Here is a 13,641-nt window from a genome sequence, read left to right on the forward strand (position 1 = left end):
TTTGTGGATTAGATAACCAAAGTTTTATAAAATGCCCTAATCTCCTTTAACGCATCATGAAGTTGCTTAGATTGCAATTTTAATTACCATGATAGGTATAAATGGTTACTTTTTTTACAGTGGACAGGAAACGGCTAAAAGAAAATACGTAAGGAGATATTCAGAATCTATGAATTTTGCTCTCAAAGAGTATAGAGACTGTAAAACAAGATTAAATGAAGCAGAAAAAGAAATACGATATTTCTGTGAAAACATTTTTGCAACATTATCAGAATGAAGTTTTACGTGGAATGGAATGAAACAGTGAAGACTCCACGAATCACTGCGATTTTGACAACTTGTGGTGCGAGACCCGTTTCCTTAATCGCACCACTTGCAAAACTTATCAAAATTTCTTATTTTAACAATTTATAACAAAAGTGCAAAAGTTAAGAAACAAGAATACATATGTAAGGAAAAAGATTATACTTTATTATGATATAAAGAACTTAATAATATTCTTCGTAATTTCTGAGTTATAAGCCTTTATATAAAAAGTATGATATAATTTCGACAACTTTTTTCTATACAAATATTTAAATAGTTTATACAAATAAAAGGAAATAAGATATACATCCATTGTCGGTAGTTCTATTGTTAATGTAATTTTAGTATTTAATATTAAATATTTTTACAAGCGATTATTGCATAATTTGTATTTAGATAAAGTCCAAAGTTAAAAACAATCAAAGAACAAAATATCGATATGTATTTACACGTTTAAAACTTAGCTTACTAAGCATATGCTTTATAAGCATTTCATTTTTTACATATTGTGAATTTTTTGATGACTAGACCTTCTTTAAAATTTTTACTTAAGAAACACCAACTTTGAATCAAGCGCTTCATTCTTTTCTTTTTTGATACATCAAAAAAAGAACACCCCATAGATGGCAAGTGCAAGAGGTTAATCACCCCGTGAACTCGCCATATATTGATCTCTCATTCTTCGCCGCCCTTTCCCTTACTACTCTCGCAGTACGCAGTTCAGCCCTCTCCTTTCATTTCGAAGAGCGGTCCTGTGGCGTCTGCGTACTCCCTTTACGTACACGCGTGTATCTAAACGCATCAGATGAGCGGGATATCTTGGGAAAAAGTTACCGCTCGTGTGCTCTGTGAGAATTCTGAAGACTGAAAGACTGACACTCGCCAGTGAAAAGCGTTGAAAAAAGCTCATCGTCCCTCCCTCCACATTACCGTATATTGAGAGTGCAATCACGCTTCTCCTTGAAACGCTCCATCCTCCGATTTGCGCACATCCAACGTTCCGGCGAGACCATTCTCTTTAGAAGAACCCGGTCGATCGAGCTAAAGTTATAACAAGTGTTCGGCAGGGTATCTCGAATAAAATTTGCTATGCGGGACTCGATGGTATTAAAAAGCATTTATTATTGGGTCTTGGTACGAAAACGATTTTGACAAGAGCGGATGCGAGGGTGTGAAGGATATAAATGGGGAATCGAAACGATTTGATACGTCGTTGGGCTAACCGATAACAGAACCGTTGACTGACGTTATTGGATTTCAAGGTGATATCAATACTTATATAATCACACGTGATAAGAAAATAGTGTGAGTTTTTAACTCAACAGGCTTATATAAACTTTAAATATTTTAAAAATTAAAATTTTAAAATTTTTTAAGAAAAATTAAAAAAAAACATTTTAATGAACAGGTTTTGCTTTCATTAATCATCAATACGTTGAGCAGTTTATAATTTTATTTTATAAGATAAGATTTAAATCATGCTGTAACACATGTCCTAAAAAGAAATGATGAAATAAAAAAATTTTAATTGCATATTATTATTAGATACTTGATATAATTATATAATTAATGTAGAATTTACGTAAGTTCTTAATAAATAGAGAAAATAAATGAAAGTGATTCAACGAAGACTTGTTCTGCCTTATAATATGTAGATGAGATCAAAATAATGACAATCATGAATTATTATAAATTACAAGGATAATTAGGCAAATACTCATTTCTTCTAAATTACAACCAGTCAAAGACAAAACAAAATTAAGAAGAGAGAAACGATCACATTTTCATCATTACTTGGACAATAAGACTCACAAAGAAAAGTAATATGCCTTTTGTCAACCGTAACATCTCATGGACAGAAAAGATCAAGAATCAAATGTTTTAAAAAATATAGGACAAGAATAGAAAAAAAATCACAGAAAGGTTTACATCTTTCGAATAGAATATCGCGCGTCATAACGTTGCACATGACAATAAAAATTTGCTCAACAATGAGGGCCGGAGATCAGGGGGCACTCAACAGACAAAGAGACGAGCTTCGTTGTGACGCGACGTCGACGTCTCGTCGGGTGGGAGCAGCGTCGGAAGTGCGGCAGCAACACCTACGCATCGTGCCAGACACGCCGTCACAGTATAAGTAAAGCGGCAACACGCTCCTCCTCAAGCTACGTGCAGCGTGGTCCGTAATTCCCTCCGCGATCTCCCAGACCTCGGCGTGGTGTATCCGAAGCCGCGTGGCGCTGGCTTCGTGTCTCGGAGGCGGCTGCACTCCTCCACCGCTACCACCGCCAGCACACCGTCACCACCACCATCCCCTGCTGACGGTCGACCGATGACAGCCGAGGCGTCAGTCCTCAGTGCGCCAGCGTGCGGTGTGGAGCGGTCGCACGCGCGCCCGTCAACGTGCGGAGCATCACGCGTGGACGGCCAGCTGTCAAACTCTCTCTTTGCGTGTGTCGCTCGCCGACGATTCCGGTGAATCGTCGCTAAGTGAATCATCGCCGTTCCAACGGGTCAAGTGACTCGTGATCGTGCGACCGTATTCCTGATTTCCGGCGAACCGTGACCCCGTCGCGCAACCCCGCGTAATTCCCGTAGCCTCTGAAAGATGTGCGTCGTCTTTGACATCGCGAAACCGGCATCGAGTGGTTTTTATCGAAAGGACGTTCGACGGGCGTACGCGAGTTACTCGTAGAGGGAACGCGTCGCGAAGGGATACACTCCCGTCGTTTTCATTCCCGAAGAGTGACGCACGAGGAATAGCGCGATGACGGAGCTCGCCAAGGAGGCGTTCACCTCTCGCAACTACCACCTGGCGGTCGAGCTGTACGAGCGATGTCTGAAGCAACAAGGTTCGAGCTACGAGGTGCTGCTCGGCTACGGCGACTCCTTGGTCAAGTGCGCTCGTATCAGGGAGTCCATTGAGATCTACTCCAGGTGCTCAACCGCGATGTCTGTGCCGACCGAGAGACTGAAACACCTGGCGACCGCACTCCTCGAAGATATGGTCGGCGTCGCAACGAGCTCCAGACGTCAGAGGCTAGAGACATCATTTGCGTGTCCTCTGTGCGAAGGCACCCTCTGTCAACCGGTGACCACCGGCTGTGGTCACACGTACTGCAGGAACTGCGTGGATCCATCGAAGAACTGTCGCGTGTGCGGGATTAAAATCGCTGTTGTGGGTGAAACGAATGTGCTAGTGCAAAGACTTGTGGAGAGATGGTGGCCACGAGAAATGGAAGCCAGTCGGGCAAGGCACGAGGGTGATATCCTCGTGAGGAAAGGTCACCTAGGTCAAGCTCTCGAGAGATACAACCTGGCGGTTCATCTCGGTAAGGAAATCACATTGTCACTCTTTGTGAGAGATCTTCGTATCGCGGTGAATGTTTCTTTGTATTTCTGACATATTTTAACGTATCGGTACTCTTTATCAGTAACACGACATGCGATTAAAATTCTTACTCTATTGCGTAGAATAGAAAAACGGTCTCTTATTTATTACGTTACAGCTATGGATTAATGATGCTTTTGCAAAAGTTATTTTTTCTTCTAAATTTCTGTTTAAACAATTAAAATGTACGTCGCATTAGTCATCAATTTATAAGTTTAATTTTCATGAACAAAGGAATTTGTTTCAAGAAAAGATGAGACATATTTTTAATAAGATTTTATTTTTGGAATTTTGACCAAAGAAGTGACCTTCGTATAAATGTTTAAAAATCTTTTTGACGCTTTTATACAACTTTTAAATATCTTTCAGAGAATGTCTCTAGCGATTTATGTTTTGTTTAAGAAATAAAAATAAATTTAAATACTTAGAAAAAAAGATTTATAAAGAAATATATAAAATAAAGAAGAAAAGATTAAAAATGATTCAGTAACACATTATGAAAATAACCATAGGGTTTCAACATTATTTATGTAATTATAAATAATAAATATTCAATATCATGCATAAATGAATATAAGATTTACATATAAAATAATATTAAAATAATAGGTACTAATATCCATCCTCTATCGTAGTTGACTTCTTTACTTATTTGTGTAAATGCACTTAAACGATTTAGTTTAAATTATTATTGCTAAATATTATTCAATCTGCATTAATATCTAAGATAAATATAAGTATCTAATTATGTTATATAATAACTGCAATTTATAAAGATTTAGTTGTCAAATTTTGATGTTAGTATCATTTTAACGTATGTTACAATGTCACAGTTTCTCTGATACATTAATCACTAGATGCTTCTATGAACTTTCAAATACAAGTTCAAGTTAATTTATTGTAATTTTAAAAGAATAACAGAAATGATTCTTTAAAAAATCAGGCGATACCATTTTTAATTTATTCGGCTTGCGAGCAAAAGGTAACAACATGTGGTTATATAAAGATTATTATGAAATACCTAATCTGAATAACGTTTCAGGCTAGTCGGTAAACTAAAAGTACTGGTTTATCATTCACATTTCATAATCTGCCACGATTTAATCAAAGTCATAAACGTTTAGTGCAAAAAAATCACACCTTTTTGAAAGGACTACATTCCAATTATATCTAGATTAATACAGACAGATCAGTTGTTTAAAGTACTCGATGTATTTGTGAATTTAATTCACGTGTGAATATATACCGGATAGCAACAGAGTCAAATCTGCTGCGATAATAAATGGAATCAGCAATCTTTTAAATGGCAATTAATTGACCTTTTGAGAGAAAAATACTCGCGTCGGAAATATTTTGAAGATTTATTTTCATGTTATACCATTTAAAAGATAATAATGATATAATTTTATATCCTTTTCATTCTAAAAATTGTAGGATATTGGCTCAAATTAAATAAATCACAATAAGCATGAAATAATGCTAATAAAGAGCCAATAAACACTGAAGATATACTACACGTATGTACAATATATAAAGCTTTTAAAAAAAATATGTTATTGTTACACCTGATTATTCAGTGTTTAGTTCTTTATTGGCATTATGTCATACATATAGTGTTTTTCAATTCCATTTGGTACTTATACGTGAATTTTAACCGCATCTTGATTTCAAAAAGTTAAATACTCTATAAATAAATAACGACAACATAGAATCTTTAATTCAACACAGAAACTTTAATTTAAAAAATAAGAAATACTAAACGAAATGATAACCTATATTTATAATATTTATAAAAAAATATTGCAAAAATCATATGTTGAAACTTATAATTTAAGTAAAACTATACTACGAAATGAAACAAACATAAATTACAATGAATAACGAAATCATTGCAAAACTACATTACAGCAACGTTGATCCAGACAAGTAATTATTTCTTCAAAATTTATATGATAATAAATTTTTAATCATACATGCAAAATAGAATAAAAGAATTATGTGAAACAAATTAAAAAAAAAAAAGTTTTTTTTAACAACACAGTGTCATTTATTTAAGAACTTTTAAATATTGTAATTTATTATACATCAAAATCTAGCAATTAGAGCCAATTTTATAGAGAATTAATCTCTCTTTAATAATAATTTCAAATCCGCTAATGCAATTTTTAATATTATAAACTATTAAAAACGTACATATATGACGTTTTTATCTTCAGTTACTTTAAATTAATCAAATGGCATTAAAAAAGATTATTTTAAGAATATTTATTTTTTACTTACTTTGAGAATGTATATTTGCTGTTTTCTTTTCTCTGGCAATAAAGTTCATTATCTTATATTCGCTCTTTTCCTCACTCTCTTCTGCAGCTCATTTTTTATCACTTCAAGCTAAAGACACAACGATTATTGACCTCGGTGTAATCAATTCACAAACATCTGTTCTCTATTTCTTTAGATTTTAGATTTTAATCACAAATTCTTTGACACTAAAAATTTCTTTAAATAAAGATTTTATAGACAATTATTATTTATTATAATTTTATATTTTTTAATATTAAATAGACTTTTATATAAACAATATCTCTGTTTTAATGATTTAATACAAAGTTATATTAAAAAAATTTTTATATTTTGAAAATATTTATACAAAAAACTAATTGCTATATTAATTACTATATTTATTTGTAACAAAAAAGTAGCATTAAATATTTTATTTAACAATATATTATTTTCCATATAATATTTATACGTCTTTTTATAAATTAATAATAACAATAGCATTTATAATTTAATTTGTTGTGTAATTTAATAAATGTATTATAAAGTTTAGAAAAATATTTTTTGATATGAAATATTACTATTTTTTCGATAAAGTTTAATAATTTATTACTCAATTGTAAATTAGTTTTAATAAACTTTTGATAATTTTAATAATATGTTTAATGGTATGCGGAAAGCTATTTAAAGTTTTGTTAAATTATAGAGACAGTTTTCTTGGTTTTCTTTTTACTTTATTTAGATTTTTAGTATTGAGGATTTTGTATAAACAATATTTTAAGAATAGAATCGTCGATTTCTGTACATTATTTTTCGGTTTGAATGTTTTTTTAGTGAGATAACACCTGGGAAGTGATGTACAAATAATTTATTTTTCCAAAAACAAACAAAAACCTCTGCGTTAAAGACGAATAGCAGAGATCGGAATTGCGTTTGATGTTTAATCCTTACTACTCTAAGTATGTGAAAAAATTTTAGTTACTGAAAATTTTTTGCACATGCATACATAAAATAATTTTATCTGCAAACACGAAAAATTTACTTAAAAGTTTATTATTGATTACTTTTATAATAATTATATTATTCAACTAAAACGTGATGTAAACGTAATATTGAAATATAAATTTTATATAAAAGAATGACAATTGTAAATCTCTATTTATTTTTATTTATTGAAACTTGAATTTAATTAGATCCAAATATTTTTATATATAGAAATATTAATTTATTAATAAATTTTATTTGGTGTAATTAATGTAATTAAATATATATTATAATAATTTTTATTAATTTTTTTACTTTCTAGATACAAATTAAGCAAGTGTTTACTTATGCGTTCATGCTAGATAATACACTTTTAAAGCAGTTAAAAATAAATTATCAACTTACTGCGATAAACAAAAAAAAAACAGTGAGATAGGTCAATAAACAATATTTTGTTTTTAAATATAAATTTGATAATTATTCAGTAATTTTATAATTATATATGTTAGCAAAAATAAACCTTCAAACCATCGGCATGATTTCTCATTAAAGGATAGAAATTGATTTCTCTCTCTATTAAGACTTATTCTTAATTTCTGCTTTTTATTATATTTTTTCAATATATGTAACTACATTAAATTTATTTAAAACGTAATGACTTCACGAAGATTTAATTTATTAACTAAGATTCTAAAAAAATTAAAAATAAAGGGAAACGCTGTAAAACTGGCAATCACGTTAAGAAGAATAAAAATAAAATAAATGTTTATATTTTTACAATATTTATTTTATTTTTAAATTAATAAGTAAATTAGTTTAATTGGATCGAATGAATACCGTTAGTATACCATACACTGTAGTGCTCTTCTTTCTAATAAACTTGTTACTTATTTTAATAATTCGTATATATAACTATTTCTATGATAAAAAACATCAAGTTAAATATTGAAATCCGTATTCTTCCTTGCATACCTGAATGCACTGAATGTGTGTAAAGTGCGTGGAAAAGGAGGTATCCGCATTCGACTGCGACGATCACGACGACGCCGTTAAGTTCACGGCCAGTCCGAGGCGGTTCTTACATAACGCTTCTTGGAGATATCGGTCTGAATCGACGACGTCCCATCCGGAGACACGCTACGTCTACCCCATGAGATATATAGTATAAATATTTATACCTTCTGAATTAATTCTCACGCTTTTCAATATGTAACTTGTAAAACCGTATTTTAAAATACCAAAATCTTCCACGAACACTAATACCAACTATTTTTAAGTGATACAAGCAATATGCTAACAGAAAAAATTTTTTTAATAAAAAATGTACGTTTTCTTAAAAACATATATTTTGTTGCAAGCATTTATTTGCTCTGTTTAAGTAAAAATATTTATTTTAATGTAAATATAGACATATTACCTTAAGTACATAATTTCGTATTGTTACATTTTTTACACTTAAGTAATGATTTTACAAATAAGCTAATAATATTGTTAAATAAACTTAATTAAATTGTTTTCTTGAATTAAAGAAATTTTGATCATCTTGAATATAATATTAACCTAGCTAACAGTAAATATTTTCTAGAATCGCAAAAAAAAGACACTGGGTTAAAAATTATTTGATTATTTTATTTACATGAATATTTCTATTAAGAAACTTTTAAATTGATTGCAAGTAAGTAAGCTATTAGGACCCACCGAGTAAATAATTTTTTTATATCAAGTAAAATTTTTTTAAAGTATTCTTTTTTTGAGCATATTTAACTTGATTGTTACATGTGCTCACTTCTAATATTTCCTATTAAAAATTCTATGTTATTTATATTTCATAACAAAATATTTATAATTTTTTTTCATTTCTTCTAATCGTGATATTTTTAAATTGTAGATCTGTACTGCTTATAAAATCTTTCTAAATATCTGTATAAGAGTAGAAATAACTGGAAATCTGTGATAATTAATAGTTATGATATTAATTATAAAATTTAATGAAGTAATTCTCATTGATGCTGAGTTAATTATATTCTTACTGAGAGCTATGGCTGAGTGATCGCATCATCCCGACCTTCTTTGTGCCGATTTTCGAAGCGGGTTATCTATACAATTCTTTCTCCCCCCTCCCCCCACTTTCTCTCTCTTTCTCTCTCTCTCTCTCTCTCTCTCTCTCTCTCTTTCTCTCTCCTCTCTCTCTCTCTTTGAGACTGTAGAACGACAGAATTACCAAGAACAATGACGCGTATACGCGATAACGAGTAAGCGCTTCGTGACTAATCGGCCTCGCCAAGATCGTCCTCGTTATCTTCGTCATCACGCGTATCTTGAAATAGGACCTTTCGCAAGAAAAATATCCAAGGGATTGTAAATTGTGACACGTTTTCGATTAGACTTCTCATTGCTTGAGTACTCGCTCTTTCCAGTGATCAAGTAGTAAGGCATTGACAATCATAAATTCAAATGTCATCATGAAAAATTTTTCATTCGTCAATAGTTTTCATAACGAAAATCAAATATTCAATGAACATAATAGCGAGAAACTATTAAAAAAAAAAAAAAATTGACAAAGAGGATATATGCATGTAAACATACGAATATAAACATACAAAACTCAAGCTATAGTATCGATGTATCTCATTTTGGATTTGCAAAGAGAGAAACTAATACAAAGAAAGAAAAACACTCACAAAATTATCATAGATAACTCGACTAACGCAACGATAACCGTAATGCACCAGTGCAAGATTTCCTCGATAAATGCGATTAGAGAGTGACGTAGTTGTTTACACGTGTATGACTTGTAAATATTGCATATAGCATTAAATCGGAATTTTCACGAATATATTACACATGTACAATAAATCGCCGTGTTTAAACGTGAAGATTACGTAAAGCAACGTTATCGCTCACGACGTGTTTATTATATTTATGAACGATTTTACGTAAAAATGAAATTTTAAGAATCGAAAGATCTCGCTAGAATAAAACGAACTATGTGTGAGTACGGTAGCCATGCTGCCCTCGATCGCACCTGCATCGTTCACCTGGCTTACAGGTCGTTTACGGCAGTTTTAATAATGATTTTCAGCAATGCCGCACATTATATTTTAAAACAAAATTGGTTGACGATAATCGAAAGAAATGTTTTTTATTTCCTCAGTAAGTTATTAGGTGAAGAAATGAATACTTGAAGAAATTATTAGTTGTTCTATCCCTTCATACGAAATCTTTTATTCTAAAAAATCATTAAAGTTAAAATTTTTTAACAATAAAGTTATTTATAAAATATTTAAAAGACATTGTTCAATATCAAGAATTTAATTTTAAATTTTTTAATTTAAGCTTAAAACTGTTTTGTTAATTAGCAAAATAAATTAACTACACATTTAAACAAAATACTTAAACTATAAATTAATGTATTAAATATAATATTAAAGAATAAAAATAAAAAGCATGAATAATGAATAAAAAAAAAATTATGTTCAAATAAAAGAACACTCTTATTCTCCGAGACCGTCTGTATTGCAGGCGTCGATGATCTAGTTGAAAACATCTTCGTCAACGGATGAGAATGCCAGAGACACTCAATTCAGTCTGACTAATTCGCTATTTTAATCGGTATAAGTTGTCTCTATATGTCCAGTATATACAATTAATAAAATATTTTACTTTCTAAATTGCAAGGAGTTATATACAATGATATAACATGTTACAATAATTTGTAACAAAGAAAATACACATTATTAAATTTGAAAAAACAAAATTAAAAAAAAAGTTCCTCATTTATATAATAAAATATGTATAAAAAATCACAGAAATTTACATGTAATAATCAGATTCTATTTTCAAGATTCCTATAATATTTATAAAAAGACGTACCCTTTTCTTATTGTTATCTTTCTTCTACGTAAATTAGCTAAAGAACTGATACTTGAATTTATTACTGTGCAATATAAAAATTATTAAAAACTTTTGCATTATCCCCTTTCTTTCCTCTACTCGACAACAAATTAGCCGTTATCCTAATTATTTTCTAATTGTCTTATATCTTTCTTTCTCTATTTTGGAATTCGCGATTGTCATCGGTTGGGAATCGCTGTTTAAAGAATGCCACCTACAAGCGCATTTCGCCAAGACTGATACTCGTCTCTCCGCATATTCGCGAATCCCGGAGTTTCGTTTCTCTAAAGGCGGCTATAATTAAATTCGACGCGCCGCTGCGCTTATATAGTACAAATTTAGCGTGTGTCGCGTCGCGTCGCGCTGCGCCGGTGCAACGTGCTCGACAAAATAAAAGCGATGACAGGCTACGAGAAGGAGCGCTTTTACGCTCCTTAACTATGCACGCGAGCTCCATATATCGGACTTGCTTATATAATGATCGTCGACGCTGCTTTTCTCGTTGCCGATAAGCGTCGCAAAATCTACGCCGGTAGATTTAATGGTCACATCCAAAATCTGATGTAATTGTTCCTAGCCACACAAATTAAATCATTTAATTATTAAATTTATTGACTTTTGGTCTCCTCGTTCCTTTCGTAATATTTTTCTAAAAACTTTACAATTGATTTTACAATTGGTTTTTATTAAATTTATACACGTTATTTGTAGAAACCTATAATTATAATTAAAAATATATAGTAAACTTAATTTAAAATATTAATTCGAGTCAGTTTCTCCTTTTAGTTTCTATTAAAATTGTTATTGAGTTAAATATATTAATAACAAATATTATCACATATATATCATCATACATATTTTTATTTCAAGAAATATCCCAAAAAACACAGATCTTGTGGATATCTAAAAGATATCTTATTAGAGATAGCTTCAAAATATTTCTAAAAGTTGCTTTCATCTTAAAATATATTTTTAAGCTATGTGCCACATAAAATGTCTTTTAGATTTCTGAAAAATATCTTCAAGACATTTTCACAGATTTGAAAGGATAAATAATCTCAAAATATTGCATAAGATATTTTCGCTAAAGGATGTCTTTTTGAAGCTTTTCAAAAATTGCAAGACATTTCAAGACATAGTAAGATATTTTTCAGAAATCTAAAAGACATTTTTTTGTTTATGTGGGATACTACTAGGAACTGATATATGTATTATTAGATTTGTCTAAAATAAGTCATATATACATTTTACTGTTACTTGTGTTTGAAAATGATTAAAAAGAGAAGATTAATGAAGTTTGTTTAATGAATTAAATCATACATTAGAACGTTAAGAATTAAGATTGTGTTATCAAGGCAGTATACTTATTGTTCTAACTATGTAGTGCTGGCACATTTTTCTATACAATGCGATATTAGAAGTCTCTCAATGCGAAGCGCTCATGCAAGATGAAAAAAGTGGTATTGAGCTATGTGTGGTGATAGGAGATAAGGCAAAATGCGCGAGACGGTGTTTTAAATTAAATGCAATTTTAAGTTGCGCTTGTAATTTTTGTTTCTTTTACGGTCTGAAATAAAAATAAAATATACATCAAAATAGATAATATCTTCTCAAATAAATCGTTATTAAATGGATTACGATACATTAGTAAATACTTAATAAATTTAAGGTTTTTTATTTATTTTGTACCCAAATTTTTATTATTTTTTATATTAATTTCATTATATTACTTTTAAAGTCATTAAAAACGATTATCACATATTTTTCTCTTCACATTATTTGAAACTTCGTAATAAAGTATTTAATAACTCGTTGGAAAAATATATTTGAATTTCTATAACATCAAGAAAAAATATTAAACTCATTCTTATAAAACAGTGATTGTAAATAGTAAATAAAAAATATTTGTATGTCCTACTTAATTTTAACAAAAAAATTGTTTTATTAATTTTTTTAGCTATATTACTGTCATTGAGCATTTAAGGCAGTTAAAATTATAAAAACTGTTTCAAATCCGTAGAAATCAGAACCACAGCAATCTGCTGATGACCCAGTTTACTACAATTTAATTTCTACTAGTAGATCACAAATAGCTCTTCATATATCATTTTCTACTTCGATCAATGCTTCAATAGTTGAGTAGAGCCTTGCCTGACAGCCCTGCCGAGCACTGTTGAACTTTACGCTATAAATAACGTAACAATAGTGCAATGTTACAAAACACGTTAAAAGCTTTCCGACGTATTAAAGCAAATGTAGCTTTAGCGCATAGACCAAATTAAAATAAAAAAAAATTTTTAAGTATAAACGTTTAGTCCGACAAGCTTTACTAACAATTACTGATAAAAACTATTATTCTTTACATTCACAAACGTTTGATTAGTTGATATAAAATGTGTTTTGCATTTAAAAATGTCAAGGTACATTCGCAATTATGCGTTTATCTAAACATTCTTACGATGAAAGATTAACTGTAAGAGCATCCAAGAATTTTTCCCTTTTCACGGGAAATCTGAAGAAAGCTTACGGAGAATATGTTCCCTATACAAATCAAGTAAAACTCATCCTCTGAATCTCACCTCGATTAAAATGATGTGTTTTCTCCGAGGAAAATTAGGAAGAGTGACACGTACGTCGGAAAACACGATAGGCTGCGGTCGTGCATCTCGAGAAAGCTCGCGAATCCCTTACTCGACCCCGGCACGTGCATGGAACTCTGCCAAATCCGAGATGTCATCGTCTATTCGAGTCATACTCGGTCCCACAGGAGAAGCTGTCACGCGCGAGGA

At 30.8% G+C, this 13,641-nt stretch overlaps 1 protein-coding gene across 1 annotated transcript in view; it reads left to right on the forward strand.

Annotated features, from left to right (window-relative positions):
• The first annotated feature begins 2,654 nt into the window (after positions 1 to 2,654).
• The window catches only part of LOC105194333 (LON peptidase N-terminal domain and RING finger protein 1), a 47,156-nt gene continuing 36,169 nt past the window's right edge, over positions 2,655 to 13,641 (forward strand). The window contains exon 1 of the mRNA XM_011159206.3: positions 2,655 to 3,638. Coding sequence (XP_011157508.1) covers positions 3,074 to 3,638 — 565 coding nt within the window. The 5' untranslated portion in view covers positions 2,655 to 3,073. The remainder of the gene's footprint in view (positions 3,639 to 13,641) is intronic.

This window comes from Solenopsis invicta, chromosome 1 (genome assembly GCF_016802725.1).
Source record: "Solenopsis invicta isolate M01_SB chromosome 1, UNIL_Sinv_3.0, whole genome shotgun sequence".
NCBI lineage: Eukaryota > Metazoa > Arthropoda > Insecta > Hymenoptera > Formicidae > Solenopsis > Solenopsis invicta.